Raw genomic sequence first — 18,596 nt, forward strand, 5'->3', positions numbered from 1 at the left:
TGGCTCATGAAATTCTCATTTTTTAATTATTATCAATGTGGAAAGCAGTCGAGTTGCTTAATATTCTTGTGCAAACCAGGAGATGTTTTTCTTCAGGGTTATCTGATGAATTCTAAAGAATAGAATTGATTTGAAATTGAAATCTTTTGTTGACTTTACTGTCCCAGTCGATCAATTTAATGTGTCCTCACTGAAAGAAAAAACTCAAACTTTTAAATGGTAGTATACATTAATTCTTCTGTACAAAAATGTGATTTATTTCAACTGTTAAGCTCATCAGAATCAGCATCATCAGCATGTTTTAAGCATTGTTAATTCATTTTAGGAACAATATTGAAATTGTTAAACTATTTTACACAGATTTATTTATTTATTTTTTAAGAGACTGAAGAACATGTTTTGGGTTAAGCAACTAAAATACATTTCTCATTACTGAATCAACAACTAAGACTGTTATATCCGGACAGGCCTGTTTTAATAAGAAAGCATTTGTTTTAAAAAAGCTCCACCTTATAACTGAAAGAAGAGGAATTCAAGACCGAAGCTTCATCGTCAACAAAGGGAAGACATTTCACATAGTGTACAGTAAGAGTGAGGGAATTCTGTTATATAATCACATTTTATTGGTGATACATTTCATTGCAAATATAGCCCTGTTTAACAGTATAGAGAAGTGCAACATACACAATATTCAAGAGTCTGAGGTTTGTCATTCAGAGCAACATCACTGTAAATATATTAATAATTCACTGCCACAGAAAGAGGCGTTTGTGCCTGTCTCATGCAAAAAAGAAAAAGAAAAAAAAGGCAGTTAAAAAAAGCCCTGAACCATAAATGAGAGGCAGGCCTGGAAAACTTCACATTACTCGAGTGAACAGAAACACAAGTCAACTGGCATATTTTGCTAAATCTTGGCACAGAAGTGATCAAAATCCATTTATCTGAGAGTTGTGACAACCACGTTTGTCACAACTCAAATAAGCCTTTTTTTCTTTCTCAGAAATAGCTCTTTGATATAAAAATAAGCTTTTGAACTCGGACTAAGCAGGCAGTTTGCAGCCACATCAAAATATTACAATATGCAACATGAGTGATTTAAAAAAGTAGCCTTTCCTTTCTCATCCCATAAAAAAAACACATTTGCTTATTCTGTCGTCTCGGCAAAAGAACAATAAATGTATCCAAGAGATCATAATTAAGATATTTCAAGTGAAAAACACTTTCACTGTGCACAAAAAGGTATGTAGAAATGAAGTGCTCAGTCTCAGCAAAATAAAGGACAAAAGTTGACAGATTTGTGCTTGTGACATCAATGCATTCCTCTCACAATATAAACTGAATCTGGACCACTACAGACCAACTCCACATGTATTAAACAACGTAGGACTTGTGTGTCCAGTGTAGGATGTCACTTTATAAGAAGGGATATGAAACATGCCCTTAAAGAGAGAAAGCAGACAGACCCCCGCTTCCTCCGTTTGGATGCCCGCAGCAGGACGTTCTCCTCGCCTGCTGTCGCAGCGTGTAATTCAACCCATACTGAGAGGGACTGCAAAGTGCTTTCGATGCAGAATGCACAGAACCCACGATTTTCTGCAGTTTTAACAACGTCCTTGTGCGTTACACTCCCGCCGATGACTTTTCTGCTGTGTTGTTCAGGACTTCATCAATTCTGTCATCTTCTATGACAACTGAAAGAGAAATCACACGGGGCACTGGGGTCAAACGTGAGGCACTGGAAGAAATGACAAGACTTCAGGACAAGAATTTGACAGTCAGTCTCTGAAGACTGCAAAAAATAAATCAAATAAATGTAAAAAAAAAACATTCTATATATATATATATATATATATATATATATATATATATATATATATATATATATATATATTAGTGCTGTCAAAATTAGCGCGTTAACGCATTCGATTAATTTGAAATATTTAACGCGTTAAAATAAAATAACGCAATTAACGCGGTTGGAGTTTTTTTTATTTCCAGTTGTGGCCTATGTATGTTCAACGTGCAAAGAGATATGGATAAGACCAAGGAAGGACTTTTAGACGGAAAGTTTCAGTATAAAACTCTGCCGGATTACTCTTCAGTCTGCCACAAGAAACATTATGACTGTATGACTGTAACAGTGCGTAAATCAGACCTTTCTGTAACGCTAACGTTAATAAGCTTAAACGAAAATAAAGAAATAATTGTGTAGCGGAGTATTTTTTGTACACAGTGCCGCGAACTGTCAATCACTCCTGTGCGCGTGCATCACTGTCCTCCTCAGCTGCAGCAACTTGCGCTCTCTCTCTTCATCAAGCTTTAAAACAAAAAGGGGACAAAAAGATCATATTGTCTTTGTGCATAGGCTATAGATTAATTAGATAAATGAATATCTAAATTTGTGCCTTGCCGTCTACGGTATTTTTTTAGAACTTAGAAAAAAGATGCTGCAGCCAATGAACAGCCAGCGGGGGCTGGCTGCAGGATGACTCAACCTCCGCAGACAGTTTTTAATGTTTATCAGACAAAAAATACTCAAGATTTTGCTTTAGTTTAACTCACAACGAGTTTCACACACCTTCTCCGGCCACGTTGAGTTGTTGACACTTAACAGTGGGAAAAGCGACACATGCGCTATTCACTTGTATTATTTAAGGGTGAATGGGTAATGTAGTTTCTGCTCTGGGTGGGATGAATTAGGAAGCTTGCATTGTGAAGGGCGCTCTGAAAATCGGAAGTGCAGGTAAAAGATTAAAACCTCTATTAAAACAGATGTCCAAATGAGCGTACCGGTACGCTACAAGCACGTTCTGGGCGCACGGAGAGGTAGTGGTACGCTCAAGAGCTATATTTGGAAGTGGCGGTACTGAGTACCTGTGCATACTGGCCCACTTAAAGCACTGGCAATGACTATACTTTGGAATTTTTTTGCAGTCCACTTAGAATTCAACATGGAAATCATTTTTGTGTTTTATTGGCATTGATTGTTTTGAAATTCAAATGGTATTTACATGCCTGTGTTTTTATTTCTGTAATAAATATGGCTTTCAAGCCAACAGTTAATTTGGAGGATATTGATGGTTTATTGCAGGTATGTTGTTTACATGAGAAAATCTGTGTTACAAGTTAAACAAAAATTCCAATAAACAATCATATTTTTAATTTAAATAGTTGCTTTGTCTTGAGTTTACATTAATTATTTACATTTTACATTTACATATCCAAAAAGTTTCAGTCTTTTAATTGCGATTAATCGCGATTAATCGCGATTAATTTTAAAAAATTGTGCGATTAATTAGTTAATTTTTTTTAATCGATTGACAGCACTAATATATATATATATATATATATATAATATATATATAATGGATGAAACTGATATAATGTAAATAAAACAATGACATTAAATAATTCATTTATTTAAATATACATTTTCTAATTCTAAGTATGTTGCTTGGTATGGCCTGATAATACTGAATGGACTTATACATTAAACATAATATTTCAACTTTAAACATTTAAAAAACTTTTAATTGGACTGCAAAACATTACATGGTGACAAGAACCCAGCTTTATTAAAAAAAAAAAACAGTCTTGTGTTGCATGGATATATTTGTAGCAATCGCCAACAATACATTGTAGGGGTCAAAATTATAGATTTTTCTTGTATGCCAAAAATCATTAGGATATTAAGTAAAGATCATGTTCCATGAAGATATTTTGAAAATTTTCGACTGTAGATATATCAAAATGTAATTTTTTATTAGTAATATGCATTGCTAAGGATTTCATTTGGACAACTTTAAAGGCGATTTCCTCAATATTTAGAATTTATTTATTATTATTTTTATTTATTTTTTGCTCCCTCAGATTCCAGATTTTCAAATACAGTATCTCGTCCAAATATTGTCCAAATAAAACTGGTTTTGTAATTTAGGGTCACATTTATTGTTTGTTTATTTTTTTTATCTGTGAAATAAAAACAATATAAAAGTAAAATTAATTTTAAAGAAGGAAATCAAATAAATTAAATACTTTATCAAAAAAAAAAACCCCAGCAAACCAGCATGTTGTTTTTGTTTTTGTTTGTTTGTTTGTTTGTTTTATGCGCCAGTGAATATGTGAAATTTCACTGATTATTACTGATTTTATACAACATTATCAGTAAATAATGAATTACATCCCTTCCACAAAAATATTGTTTTATTTTTTTTAGAGAATTCTAAATTATGTGTTATGGAAATAACTTTTACAGCACCTAAAATGAGCTGTTCTTAAAATATGTTTATATTTTCTACTTTACGAAAACAAAATTTCTTTTAGTCAATTATCCATCTTTTAACTAGAAAACTAAACAATTTGCCATGAGATGAAAACTCGTATGAACTCACAAGCAGGCAAAAGCAAACGCATCATGCTGACATCATCACGTGATGCCATCATTTGCATATTCAAGGAATCGGTGTCACATCAAAGGTAATAGTAAGAATAATGTATTCGTTCGACTCATTTATTAGGTATTTTTAGTTTGCTGAATATGACAACATTAATACATGTTTTAAGACTAGAAAACCGACTCCTAGTTTTATTTCACCAACGAAACAACGTGTCCCACCTCTCTTGCTGCGTCCGATCTGCCCGAGTTTCGGAGCTCGTTTGTTCTGCCCAGAACTGAAGAAGTTACTGCTGTTGTTCTGCAGACGACAGGTGAGGGATATCTGCTCTTCATCTCCATCATCGCCATAATGAGAGATGTTCTCTTCGTAAGGCAGCACTTCTGACATGATCCCGGTCACAATAATCGATGAAGAGGAACGGGAAGAATCGATAACTAACGAGCGAGATCCTCACTGTCGCGATCTGATGCAGCTGTGCTTTACCTTCATACTACGGGAGACACTTTCACTTTCCCTGTCGTTACTTACAGGCGATGAGCAGGAGTTACTCGGAAAAACTGATGTAGATGCAAAACAGGAGCGCGATGCAAAAACATACACAGGGATCCTCAGAGAGAGCAGAGATACGTCACTCCACCCCCCTCCTCCACCTCACTCTGCTGCCTGCGGAACCTGGGTGCTGTGGCTTAGTGGTTAAAGATATCCAAAAGGATGTGGGTTTGAATCCCACTGGGGTTGATTCGTGATTTACCATCACTAGCACACAGACGCTTGTTACATTCCTCCTTTTGCACATGGGTACTGTGGCTTAGTGGTGTAAGATGGTTTGACTTTGAATACATTTAGGGTTGATTCATGCCGTGTCATCATTTTTCTTAACCATTTAGAACATTAATATGGGTGGCATGGGTTTATGTTGTGGGATCGAATCCCACAGTAGTTCACCCAAGAATGAAACAAATTGCTCTCCTTCATGCAAGGCCAGGGCCATCTAAGATAAGTTCCCTTATCAAAACAGATTTAGAGAAATTTCTAAAAATCATTAGATCACTTGCTCAGCAATGGGTCCTCTGCAGTGAATGGGTGCCGTCAGAATGAGAGTCCAAACGGCTAATGAAAACATCACAATAGTCCAGAAAACAATATTATGGAACAAGGACTTGTATTTTAGCAACAACACATGCAGCTTTAAACTTCACAATATGTTAATTGATGGACTGGAGTGGTGTGAATTACTTGTGGATTACTGTGATGTTTTTATCAGCTGTTTGGACTCTGATTCTAACGGCACCCATTCACTGCAGAGGATCCATTGGTGAGAGAGTAATGCAATTCTAAATTTCTCCAGATCTGTTCCGATGAAGAAACATACTTGTCTTAGACTAGCCTGAGATCGAGTAACGTTTTATAATATTGTTACTTTTGAGTGAATTATTCCTTGAAATTCATAATCTAACCACAATTGTGCCTTTAAGCAAAACTCTTATAGACAGATAATGTAGCTACTGTCAAATATAAAAAAGTCTATGTGTTCACCAGAGGTTTAGCATAAAAATACAATGATTATTTTTTTTTACAGGATTACAGGAATTGATATATTAATTGAGCTAAAAATCTTAAAATTAAAATTAATGCATTTTCCTTCCAAAACATTTTTTACGTTTACAATAAAATTACAAATAAAATATATTTTTTATATAAGCTATACAGTTAACCAGTTTATGTTTTTACTGTAACATTTTTACGCAGTCTTTAATAAAAAAACTTGATTTCCTCTGTAACACTTTCATTAAGAACATTACCTACCATTATATAATACTAATGTTAATTTAAATTCATATTCATAATAATATTCTGTTATATTGTAGGCCTATAATATGATTCATGTGCTTTCATATATTGTATGTCTATACAATCTGGACTTAAATCATTAGTGGCTTATATGATTTCATCTGTAGCTTTACTCAAGCTAGAGTTTTTTTTTGAAGATTTCTGATGGTTTTAATAGTTTAAGGCATTATGTTGATGGTTACCTCAGTACTAACCAACCCATAGTGATCCTCTTAGATTAAAGGTAAAGACAGAAAGGGGTTTAGCTCCATCTATCGGTCTGATACAGTTGTACTCTTATTTTATGTGCAATTAATGCAAACTAAAGAAATGTGCATGTTCTTTAATTGTTTACGTTTCATAATATTGTTTGTAAAATATACAGTACATAGATAATATCAAAGCAATAGTTTTTAACTGCAATTTAGACAGTGGAGCACAAACCAGGTCTTGCACCATGTTGCCTACACCAGTCAAGCTGGCAAAATACATCATTTTGAAAGAATTATTTCCCAGATGTTCAAGCTGTCAAAAGCCATATAGCAGCAACAAACAAGCAGAGCAGAAATAAGCAATTTACTACAAAGTTGGAACATTTTTAAAATGCACTTATATAGCTATTAGTATATACAGTAGACCAAAAATTTGTGTTTACTATCTGAACATATTTTAATTCCTGTGATGCAAAGTTTAATTTTTAGCATTACATGATCCTTCAGAAATCATTCTGATATGTTGATTTGCTGCTCAAAAAACATTTATTATAATTATCCATGTTAAAAACAATTACTCTATAATATCTTTTTGGAAACCGTGATATATTTTTAAAATAAAACATGAAATATAATTATTTTGTAACATATATATATTTTTTTAAAGGGACACTAAGTAGGAATTACTCCCATCTAGTGGTGAAATTGTATTTTGCATTCAAACTAATTTTGCTCTCCAGCGCCTCGCTTTTTCAAATGCGCGTTGCATCTACGGTAGGCGATATGTACCAAAAAACTTTGACGGGATGTCTTCTAATAGCACTTCTTCGAGTTTTCCTTCAGGTGAACAGGTGTGTTATTTCAAACAAACAGCAACATGACAACTAACAAACGAATGTTACAGTATGAATTACTGACTGTGGAAAACATGAAATATTGTAATTAGTAGTTATGTCTTCTTTATTCGTTATATTTTCTGAATAATGTGCATTGTTAGATATAAAAAAAAATATTATAATATAGACTGTAACACTGACTTACCTGTCGAGAAGAAAACTGGCCACTTCAGCGTCTCTTTTGAAATCTTTATCAAGCATTAGCTCTTTCCACCTAGAAAAAGCTTCCCCGACATTAACTCTTGTTTTCTGTAATCTACGGTCACGTTTCCTTTTACGTTCTATTTTTTACTGTTTTGGCGACGATGTTTTCTTCTCCTGTGGCGCGGCATATGTATGGTCCATATAATAAGAATGCAATCCAGACTTTTAAACTTGCCGGTGCAGTTTCAAGCGCCTATCACTGCTCTGCACCTGCGTTTCTGGCTCTGACCGAAAACGTGCTGTGGAAACGCGTTGGCTTAGTACTTTTTGTCCCTCTCTGCTATTATAGTTTTGCAAGATGGCGGAACTACATGGAAGCCTCCGTCGACCTACCCGTCCCATGTATATAAAGATAATAAATTCTTCATTTACGAGGATTAGTTTAAACATTGGCATAGGTATTTGTACACCATTGAGGGCATATTTATGAATAAAAATATTGATTTTAGATAATAAAATACCTAAAAAGTTACTTATTGTCCCTTTAAAATCTAAATTTTTACTTTATTTTAATGCCTCCCTGCTGAATAAAATTTGTATTATTTAAAATCTTACTGAACGGTAGTTTCATTATGAACTAAATCACTGTTTTTATCATCATTATACTTTGAAATAATTTTATTAGCTTTAACTGGTCCATTACACGAGAGTGAGATCAGTCTACTTTTCAGTAATGGCATGTGTTTCACATTGAAGGAAGTGAATGACTTTCTTGTGTCTGATTGTGGATTGAGGGTGACGAAATTTGTTTTACTGCAAAACTGTGAAAAAAGTTAAGTAATTAATAGGAAATATATATGTATCTGGTTAATAAGTCAGGCACAACACAGTATTACACTTGTATGTATTACACATTTATATATTCATATCACGAACATGTAGTTAGTAACTAAAGACTGTTTAGTAAACTAAAAGTTAACTGATTCCATGTACCGTACAGGCCATTCATAATCATTAAATATAATATCAATACTTTAAGTCATAATTTTATACATATTTAGAACATTTACCAGACATCTGTTGTGTGATTCACCTTCTTCATTTTCTCAGTTGTCGACAAAAAGCTGTTCAAGGGTTCATTGACTTGCTGCAAAACATCTGGAGACCGTATGGTACAATTTTCAAGAAAAAGTGCAGTTGTTGCGACGGCATTGGGTGAGAGATACTGTATTTGCTTCTTTTATCATCTAAAATGACTGATCTTTTTTTTTTCGTAAGGTAACACTTAGTATCTGCTCCCTCTCCATCCACACTAATGCATATCACCTGTGTGCCGCTGCTCCAATCCTCTCACTTCTCAATTGTTTCCAGTGTACTTTAGTGATTAAAGATATGGTTACAAAACTGAAAGGTGGTAGGTTTGAACTCCAAAAAATGAGCTACCCCCTTCATTGTGGCCCTTCAAGATTAATTAGGAAACATTTAGTTGATATATTTCTAAATATTAAGTAGTATAATTTTGGCTTTACAGACTTTTGCTACTGTGCAGACTTTTAAGACATCACTATTTCCTTTCCAAATCAAGTATATATTAGTTATTCTTCTGGAAGAAAGAAATGTTGCTCTAACATTTACACAGCTGCTTCATTGAAACGAACGTCAATTGTTTGCAAATTCATAATACATCACATGAGCTGATCCATTACAGAACAAAGGTTCTTTATTATTTTCAATCTGTTGTAATATTTTTGTAAATTAACTAATATAAAACAAACATTTTCATACTGAAGAAAAAAGAACAAAATTATTTGGTTGAATTTACCCTGGCATTTAGAGATTCCCATTTAATAATTCATTAAATGAGTTTTAATGTATGAAAAAAAAAACGCCCACAGTCCTCTTACAAAATAATAAAAAAAAAAAAAAAAAAAAAATGAAAAATAAAAATAATGAAAGGGCACCACAAACCATCAAGTTAATGAGCAAATAAATATTTAACAACATTTTATTTTGCACAAAGAAAATAAAGCCTATTTTAAGTTTTGCAGCATATTCATCATGACTAAGTGTATTCCTATAAAGCATTCACTATTGAAATGCAAAAAAATTTTTATTTAAGAATTTTTTTACAAAGTTCACACAGGCACAAGTGGTGAAAACAATTTCCAACAGTGTGATCAATCAATAGAAAACAAACTGGGAGAATGTTTTTACTGCAGAGTATTTGCATGATATTTTTGATATTGCATGACATGAAACGCTCTGCTCACACCCAAAGTGCCTCATTACAAAGTAATTGCATACTACGTAATTATAATCAGGCCTCTAACTGTTATACAGAGGCACAATCCTGTCTATTGTAGCCCTGCATATGGGACATTTCTTCGGTTTGGGAAGGGCCCTATAGCACTCCTCACAGGCACACACGTGACCACACTCCAGAAACACGCACGAGCGTTCACGGTTCAGGCATACCGTGCATGAAGTAGGAGACAAATCCTCCTCAGCCAGATGGAGCTCCTGCAAGCGGTTGCTCTGCCACTTCCTGTACTCGTCCAGCAGGCTGCGCTCTTTCCTCCGCTCCTTTCGCAGCACATACTGCCGCCACAGCAGGTAGAATAGTGTGGCGCAGGCAGTCAAGCCAAACAGCACCGTCAACAGCCTCCAGATCCGCAGGTGACCCTCTTGCTTGTTCAGGAGCGTGTCATAGTCAAGCCGGCTGAGGAAGTACCGCAGGCCCTGTTTAGGGGGTTGAAGACGAACCAGGTTGTTGTCCAGGACCAGCTCCCCTACCCCCGTCATACTGGCACCCAGACGCAGCATTTCTTCTGTCTCCTGGATGCCCTGCGGGCGCTCGCCGCTGATGAAGTGGCTGACGACGTTGGTCAGAGACTGCTGGGAGGGATGAAAGTTCTCATAGGTGGTCTCCAGATCCAATTCGGCTGCATCGAGTGGACCGACCACTCGCACTGTTGTGGGAACGGTGGCATCATGTGGGGCGAGGTCAAAGGGCATGGTGTTGGTGCGTTGGTGGATGACCTTTTCACAATCATTCCTAAAAGAAAGATGCAATAGCAGATTAAATAAGGTATATACAGTTATTCCCACTGAGAATATTATTTTTTATTATAAATCACTGATGCTGCATAGGGATACATAAAATGTTGTAAACATTCAATATATTTAAATAAATGGGAAAGTCTTATTTAATAAAGTGTTAAATAAAATGTAAATAAAGAAGAATTATTAAACTATATATTATCATAAATATAATGTTATATTAAAACAAATATTTAAAAGTATATTATTTAAGCACACACACGCACACATATACATACATATAAAATTAAATTTGATTAATTATATGACAGGTATAAAACTTTTAATAGAGTATAAGTAATTAAAATGAAATATTTTACACATTTAAAAAAAAAAGAATCTTTAAAATATAATATTTATTTAAATATTAATTATATTTAAATATGTAAAACACAGTTTTACAAGTATAATTATTGAAACTAAATATTTAGAAATTATTAAATTATTACAATATTTAAATACAATTAAAAGTTCAAATAATGTGTAATATTATAAAAATTTTTTATAAAATGTAATTATGAAAAACTAAATGTTAGAAGAGATGTTACATTAACACTAAATAATAAATAATTATAATGATTAGAAACAACATAAATAAACCTAGAACTTGAAATAAACTTTAACTTCATTTTATTTATGTTTAAACTACCTTAAAACCTTCTGATATTATACCTAGACGAGTGAATTTTTTTTAGTCAAATACAAATTGTGGCCATGTATGAATTTCTTTAGAGCTGAATGAATATATATATATATATATATATATATATATATATATATATATATATATATATATATATATATATATATATATATATATATTAGTGCTGTCAAAATTAGCGCGTTAACGCATTCGATTAATTAGAAATATTTAACGCGTTAAAAAAAAATAACGCAATTAACGCGGTTGCAGTTTTTTTTATTTCCAGTTGTGGCCTATGTGTGTTCAACGTGCAAAGAAATATGGATAAGACCAAGGAAGGACTTTTAGACGGAAAGTTTCAGTATAAAACTCTGCCGGATTACTCTTCAGTCTGCCACAAGAAACATTACTCTTCATTTAGTCTGCCACAAGAAACAGCAACATTAAAATCATGAACTCAAATGTCATTGTTTAAAAAAAACAAAAAAACAATGACTGTAACAGTGCGTAAATCAGACCTTTCTGTAACGCTAACGTTAATAAGCTTAAACGAAAATAACGAAATAATTGTGTAGCGGAGTATTTTTTGTACACAGTGCCGCGAACTGTCAATCACTCCTGTGCGCGTGCATCACTGTCCTCCTCGCAGCTGCAGCAACTTGCGCTCTCTCTCTTCATCAAGCTTTAAAACAAAAAGGGGACAAAAAGATCATATTGTCTTTGTGCACAGGCTATAGATTAATTAGATAAATGAATATCTAAATTTGTGCCTTGCCGTCTACGGTATTTTTTTAGAACTTAGAAAAAAAGATGCTGCAGCCAATGAACAGCCAGCGGGGGCTGCAGGACGACTCAACATCCGCAGACAGTTTTTAATGTTTATCAGACAATAAATACTCAAGATTTTGCTTTAGTATAACTCACAACGAGTTTCACACACCTTCTCCGGCCACGTTGAGTTGTTGACACTTAACAGTGGGAAAAGCGACACATGCGCTATTCACTTGTATAACTTAAGGGTGAATGGGTAATGTAGTTTCTGCCCTGGGTGGGATGAATTAGGAAGCTTGCATTGTGAAGGGCGCTCTGAAAATCGGCGGTGCAGGTAAAAGATTAAAACCTCTATTTAAACAGATGTCCAAATGAGCGTACCGGTACGCTACAAGCACGTTCTGGGCGCATGGAGAGGTGGCGGTACGCTCAAGAGCTATATTTGGAAGTGGCGGTACTGAGTACCAGTGCGTACCGGCCCACTTAAAGCACTGGCAATGACTATACTTTGGAATTTTTTTTGCAGTCCACTTAGAATTCAACATGGAAATCATTTTTGTTTTTTATTGGCATTGATTGTTTTGAAATTCAAATGGTACTTACATGCCTGTGTTTTTATCTCTGGAATAAATATGGCTTTCAAGCCAACAGTTAATTTGGAGGATATTGATGGTTTATTGCAGGTATGTTGTTTACATGAGAAAATCTGTGTTACAAGTTAAACAAAAATTCCAATAAACAATCATATTTTGAATTTAAATAGTTTCTTTGTCTTGAGTTTACATTAATTATTTACATTTTACATTTACATATCCAAAAAGTTTCAGTCTTTTAATTGCGATTAATCGCGATTAATTTTAAAAAATTGTGCGATTAATTAGTTAATTTTTTTTAATCGATTGACAGCACTAATATATATATATATATATATATATATATATATATATAAAGAACTGATAATGTAATGGACAATACCCATAGTATAGTGTATAAATTATATACATTATAAACATGTACCATATATGTGTTGTTCGATTCCACACCATCTTCTTCTCTTTTAGGGTTAACCTCTCGATGACCCCTTTACAGTTGCCTACAAACTGACTGTTCAACGTCTCCTTCACTGAGCGCACAACACCTAAAGAAACAGCATGAATAAAAAATATTACAATATGAACACCAATTAAATCCCATTTTTTCTCTCTAAATATTTTCCAGTGGATCATTATTGTATCTACATCAGCAAAGTGCATCACTTTATGACACTTTACTTTAGAAGCCATACCTTCAATAACTGCATAAGGAACACATTTTCCTGGAGCTTCATCGAGGATCGCTTTGAGATCTGGATTTAATGGCATCTTCTTGGCTTCCTGTTAAACAACAGGCTTAAGTATGATTTAATTCTTCTAGTGATAGTGTTATTCAAAGAAATGCACCAGGGGTGTCTGGTTACCCTTAATCTGGCTACATGGATAGACTTCTTCTTGTATATGGTGTATAAGACAGCAGTCAGAGCCGAGCTAGTGGCCAGAAACACAATCTGTGCTGTAGAGGGTTTGCCACTGGTCTCCATTCTGCAGTCTGACCAGCTGAGTATGAAAACAATCTCATAATAATAATAGAAAAAAAAATAACTTCTCCAAGTTTGGTGTCAACAACATACCCACTCATAGCTCATTAACAAGTCATTTTTCAAAAGGTTAAATATTTGTATTTACATTTTAAATACAGATTGTGTTGGATTTTTTTTTCTTTCGTTTTTACAGATAACAGCTGTAAATTAGCTTGGCTAGCAATGCCTTCCGAAAAAAGCCAGCCCTCTTAAAACTTTTAGTTTTAGATTTAAGTAAACTCACGACAATGGTAACTGAAATAACACTAATAGTGGTCAACAGGACAAACATGTACCGAATAAAAGTTTAGTAACTACCTTTACTAAAGCTGTGCTGCAGTACAACTCCTGTCAACTCAAGCTCCTTCATAATAAAAGTCCTCGGCAGCGAACTGTCTCTGTTCCAGGCGTGCAGATCAAAGTATGTATTACAAAGATCAAGTGATCATGAAAGATCAGACCATGTTAGAACTGTATAATATATTTAGAAAATTAACCCGCATACATAGTGCTATTTTAATAGATAAAATAATGGAAAAAAATATAGAAACTTGAAAGTCCTGCTTTACTAGTTGTATTCAATGGCTGAATATTTTTATATATTTATTTATTTAGATTTATTTATTTTTTTATAAATCCCAGCGAATAAGTGCAAAAAATACCGAATCCAACAGACATGTAGGTAGGACTTTTATGTTATAGTTATGCTTTTAGTATTTATATATATATATATATATATATTTTTTGAAAGTGTTTCATATAGAATTCAATTTCCTGGGTTTAAAATAGACATTTCTTTAAAATAAGAAGACATTTTGTTATAAAGAAGGCTAATCTAGTCTGAACAGTATAAGTCTGGTTCAATATTTTTGGATTTGATTCCATCTCTGATCGTAGTTTTTTGGAAACTATCACTTTCTGCTTGTTTAAAAGACAACAGTGATCATTTTACCCTATTATTTAACACTATTATTTTAAAATAGATGCCATTTGTGGTGTTTATCAGTCGAGAACTACTCTGTATTTTTGAACGACTCTCTTGAATGAATGGTTCGTAGATTCACTCATTGCACACTTAATGGCATCTCCACCTCCTGGTATAATGATGGAACATGCTATTGTACAGTCATCAAAGTGAACGGGTGTTTTTTGGTGTACAGACTCAAACGATACGAGTCACTGCGATAATTAAAAACAATCGTCTTTCCATGGAGTCGATTCACTGAGTGAAGTTGACACTCGATTCCAAACGTTTTCAAATCAAAGAATCGATTCTTTGTGGTAAAGTCCTAGCCCCGCCCCGTTTACAGGCGAAGGCGCGAAAACAGTTAGGAAAAAACGACAACTTCTACGAAATGCTGCAAACGGTAAAGATAAAGGTAAATTAAATTAACATTTCAGTGGTACAGTAGCTTTGTAAGTGTTTTGCAACATAAGTTATGTTAAAAATTTCAGTCAAGACCTGATAACTCGGTATTTAAGCTAAAATACTGAGTGTTAGCCACCATTTAATTAAGGTTAACTAACGTTAGTTAAAAGCTAGTTATGGACGGAGGGAAATATATCAAATGTAATCAAGTAGGGCTCATTAGGAAAACATTTTTTAACGAATGACATGGAAATGTTATAGTTTGATGTTTAAGTTATGTTCAGTAATTAGTATGGATTTGTCGGTCTTTGGCTGTCGTTGTGTTTAAATATTACATGTGTTTATCAGTGATAAACTGTAGATGGCAGTGTCGAGTCATGCCGAGAGAAAGCCAAAGAACGATAGAATTAAAAGCTAATATTCAAGATCTCCTCATCAATATGCCATTTAGTTATTGCAAATATGTGTTTCAGTACTATGAAAGAAACAGCATGACTGATGCATCATTAATAAATTGTAAGTCGTTAGTTGCTAGCAACAGCATGAACTTCTGTCTGAATTTGCATGACAAACACTGACAGCACCAAAGATTCAGTACAAAACTATTCATCAATTATATAATGAATGATCCATTCATAAAGAACTTTCAGTCTCATCTTCAGCAACACAAATGCACCATTCATTCATAAGCACAATAATTCACGAGATAAAAACAAGCAGTCTTTGTTGATGAAAAGAGTATTAATACATTGTAAACCAATGAAGATTAAACACAGGGTTTAAAACAGACTTGATGCACATCATTTACCGTAGTTATAAGCCATATCATTTAAAACTGCTTGATGACTGATGAGCTCTGCACAGTGGAAATGGAAAACAAATGAAAAACTTTTTATTTATTTTTTTGCTCCAGAATAGCTTACAGTGAAAAAAATCTGGTATGCTGATGGGATGATTTTTGTGCATCCCTTCATTATAAAGAAGAAAACCTCCTGTATATGATAATGGAAAAACATTACATACAGTATATTACGTTTTTACGAAGTAATATTACATTTTCTAAAAAAAGTATGTTGAGTCCTAAAGCGGCAGTGATTTGTTTGGTGGTCAGGTGTAAGATATGTCAATATATTGATTAATTGAATTATACGTTTTATAGGTTAATTGAATTATAAGGTACGTTCTGTAGGCTTCATATTTTGTCAGTTGTTTAAACGTATTCAGGATTTTACTGGATTCTAGGTTTGGGTTTTAGAGCAAACTTTAACCAGAAGGAACATTAATAAAGTGCTGCTGTGCAAGAACTGTAAATATTTCATTAGAGTAGCGGTCCGCAATAAATCTCACGAGTTTGTCAGGCCAATCGGAACTTTAATAAGTTCCTCAAAAGCTTGAGTAATTCAGTTAATCAAGATAAGGTTATTTGCCTGCCAAAAAGTGCCGTGCTGGTCCGTGATGGCTGGCTAATGTGAACATCAAGCACAAGCCAGAAACGCGAGAGAGATCTGCCCTTTCCACATCAACAGCTGACTCACCGGAGGACGAGTGCCGCCCAGGGCCTGGGTTTTTACATTACTCACCTTGTTGAGAGAACGAGCAAACTATTAGTGTTGTGTAGTGTGCTGTTCCTTAGCCCTCAAGACACTCGTGCAAGAGACACAGTGCCCACTCAAGCATAGACTGGAGAAAGTGTAGACAGATGGATGGGTGGGCAACAAACAGAAAGTACTGGATACCAGATGTGTCTGTTTTAGTGCTGTAGAGCACATCGATGAAGGTGTGCAGGGATACATGTACTGAACGCCTACTGCACATGGACTTTTCCAGACGGATTGTACAGTATTTACATGAAAACAACATTTGGATGGGTTCTTGTGATTTTTGGGAACTCCATAATGCTCCATGATGTGTGGACTTTTTTGAGGGTTCTCTGTTTAATTTGATGGTCACAATAGGCAGATTAATTTAATGGGAACACCAATGTTTTATCATCTTAATTACAATTCTCAGGACTGACAGATCATTTCCGTCTCAGCTTAGTTTTTTTTTTTAAGTTGATGGCTCACTAGGAGGATGATAATTCATCTTTTAGACTGAATAGAACAGGGTATCTGTTAAGCTTTCATGCACATTGCCAATGCAAGTTAGGGCATATGGATGATTGATTTCCACTGCAAATCTGTTTACTGAAAAAGGGTTTGTGGAAAGTGATACAGCCTCAAGTGACCAAAAAGCAATTAAATCTGATGTATTTGTTCTTTTCAATATGTTTTTTGGAAGAAATGGATCATTGTATTCAGCAAGGATGATCGAAAGTGACAGTAAAGACATAAAAAGTTACAAAATATTTCTATTTCAAATAACTGAAAGAAAAAAATATAAATTTCTAACAGTCTGTTCACCAAAGAATCCTGAAACGTGGTTTCCACAAAGATATTAAGCAGATCAACTGTTTTCAACATTGATTATAATTAGAAAAGCTTCCTAAGCAGCATATCAGAATGATTTCTGAAGGATCATGTGACACTGAAGACTGGATTAATGATGCTTTGCCATCACAGGAATAACCCACATTTCAAAAATATAATCAAATAGAAAACACTTCTTTTAAATTGTCAAAATATTTCACAATATTACTATTTCTTCCTGTATTTTTGATTAAAGAAATTAGGGCTGCAACTAACGATTATTTTGATAATCGATTAATCTGTCGATTATTTTTACGATTAATCGATTAATCGGTTTATGTACTTATATTTTAGTTTTTTCCATTTTTTCCCCAAGTAAATTATTAATAAAGGGTCTTTATCATTCAGCATAGATTTTTAAGAGATTTTAACCATTTTGCATTGTCATATCCTCATCAAAAATATACCTGGAGTTGTTTTATTATGTTAGTAATCCTTTGTCTAACTCTTCTGCAATCAAAACACTGACCCATACTCTAGCAAAATTCACAAGGAGATTTCAAATATTGTTTTCACCATGGCAGTCCTTAGAGCTCCTAAAGTAGTTTAACATTCCAAACAAAGCTTAAGGAATCTTTGAGAACATATTTTCACGAAGTATAAGGATAAAACAGAATAAAATTGCAGTGCATTGTATTTTATTATTTACTGGGAAAAAGCTTTATAGCTTATGCTGTGAAATTGTAAACAATCCTTCGAAAAAAAAGTGCCAGTGGCATGAAACCTGAATGGAACTAACAATTTAAAGTAAAATCCATCAGAAGGTTGTCCAGAAAAAAAAAAATTGGGACACACACAAAAAACCTGCTGTGTGAAAAAGAGCAGTGAATACTTAGAAGTGCATTTTAAATATACTCAAACATTTACCTCTCTCATTCAGTCATAATTAGACTGCAAGTCTGAATTATGAACTGGTAAACGACAAACTGATCACATAACATGTTTGTAAAGCTTTAAATGTTAACTGTTAAAAAGCAATGTTATCAGCTTTTACGACTAAACATTTGCAAACAACCTTGTACTGGAGAATCTGCACAAATAAAATTCTTAGGGGCCGTTCACATATCGCACCTAAAAACGCGTGGAAAACGCTAGTCGCGCCGCTTTCTCCTTCTTTCCAAAGCGCTCGGGCAGAAGCGCTCCTGAGGCGTC

General features: G+C 34.1%; 2 protein-coding genes across 2 annotated transcripts; both read right to left on the minus strand.

Annotated features, from left to right (window-relative positions):
• Window positions 1-600: 600 nt before the first annotated feature.
• camk2n1b (calcium/calmodulin-dependent protein kinase II inhibitor 1b) lies at window positions 601-5,118 on the minus strand. The gene is made up of 2 exons (XM_026200381.1): window positions 4,616-5,118; window positions 601-1,691 (listed from the first exon to the last, which is right to left on the minus strand). The coding sequence occupies exons 1-2, from the start codon at window positions 4,782-4,784 to the stop codon at window positions 1,621-1,623; spliced, it is 240 nt and encodes a 79-aa protein (XP_026056166.1). The 5' UTR covers window positions 4,785-5,118; the 3' UTR covers window positions 601-1,620.
• Window positions 5,119-9,583: 4,465 nt separating this feature from the next.
• mul1 (mitochondrial E3 ubiquitin protein ligase 1) lies at window positions 9,584-13,995 on the minus strand. The gene is made up of 5 exons (XM_026199583.1): window positions 13,926-13,995; window positions 13,449-13,584; window positions 13,278-13,365; window positions 13,010-13,130; window positions 9,584-10,534 (listed from the first exon to the last, which is right to left on the minus strand). Exons 2-5 carry the CDS (start codon window positions 13,566-13,568, stop codon window positions 9,805-9,807), a joined length of 1,059 nt encoding a protein of 352 aa, XP_026055368.1. The 5' UTR covers window positions 13,569-13,584; window positions 13,926-13,995; the 3' UTR covers window positions 9,584-9,804.
• Window positions 13,996-18,596: the final 4,601 nt, after the last annotated feature.

Source organism: Carassius auratus, chromosome 23 (genome assembly GCF_003368295.1).
Source record: "Carassius auratus strain Wakin chromosome 23, ASM336829v1, whole genome shotgun sequence".
Lineage (NCBI taxonomy): Eukaryota > Metazoa > Chordata > Actinopteri > Cypriniformes > Cyprinidae > Carassius > Carassius auratus.

Coding starts and splice junctions, on each gene's coding strand:
- camk2n1b (XM_026200381.1), bottom strand. CDS start 4,784: ATGTCAGAAGTGCTGCCTTACGAAGAGAACATCTCTCATTATGGCGAT. Junction 1,692..4,615: donor GATCGGACGCAGCAAGAGAG/GTGGGACACGTT, acceptor TTTCTCTTTCAG/TTGTCATAGAAGATGACAGA.
- mul1 (XM_026199583.1), bottom strand. CDS start 13,568: ATGGAGACCAGTGGCAAACCCTCTACAGCACAGATTGTGTTTCTGGCC. Junction 13,131..13,277: donor TCCTTATGCAGTTATTGAAG/GTATGGCTTCTA, acceptor CTGTTTCTTTAG/GTGTTGTGCGCTCAGTGAAG. Junction 10,535..13,009: donor AATCGAACAACACATATATG/GTACATGTTTAT, acceptor TCTTTCTTTTAG/GAATGATTGTGAAAAGGTCA.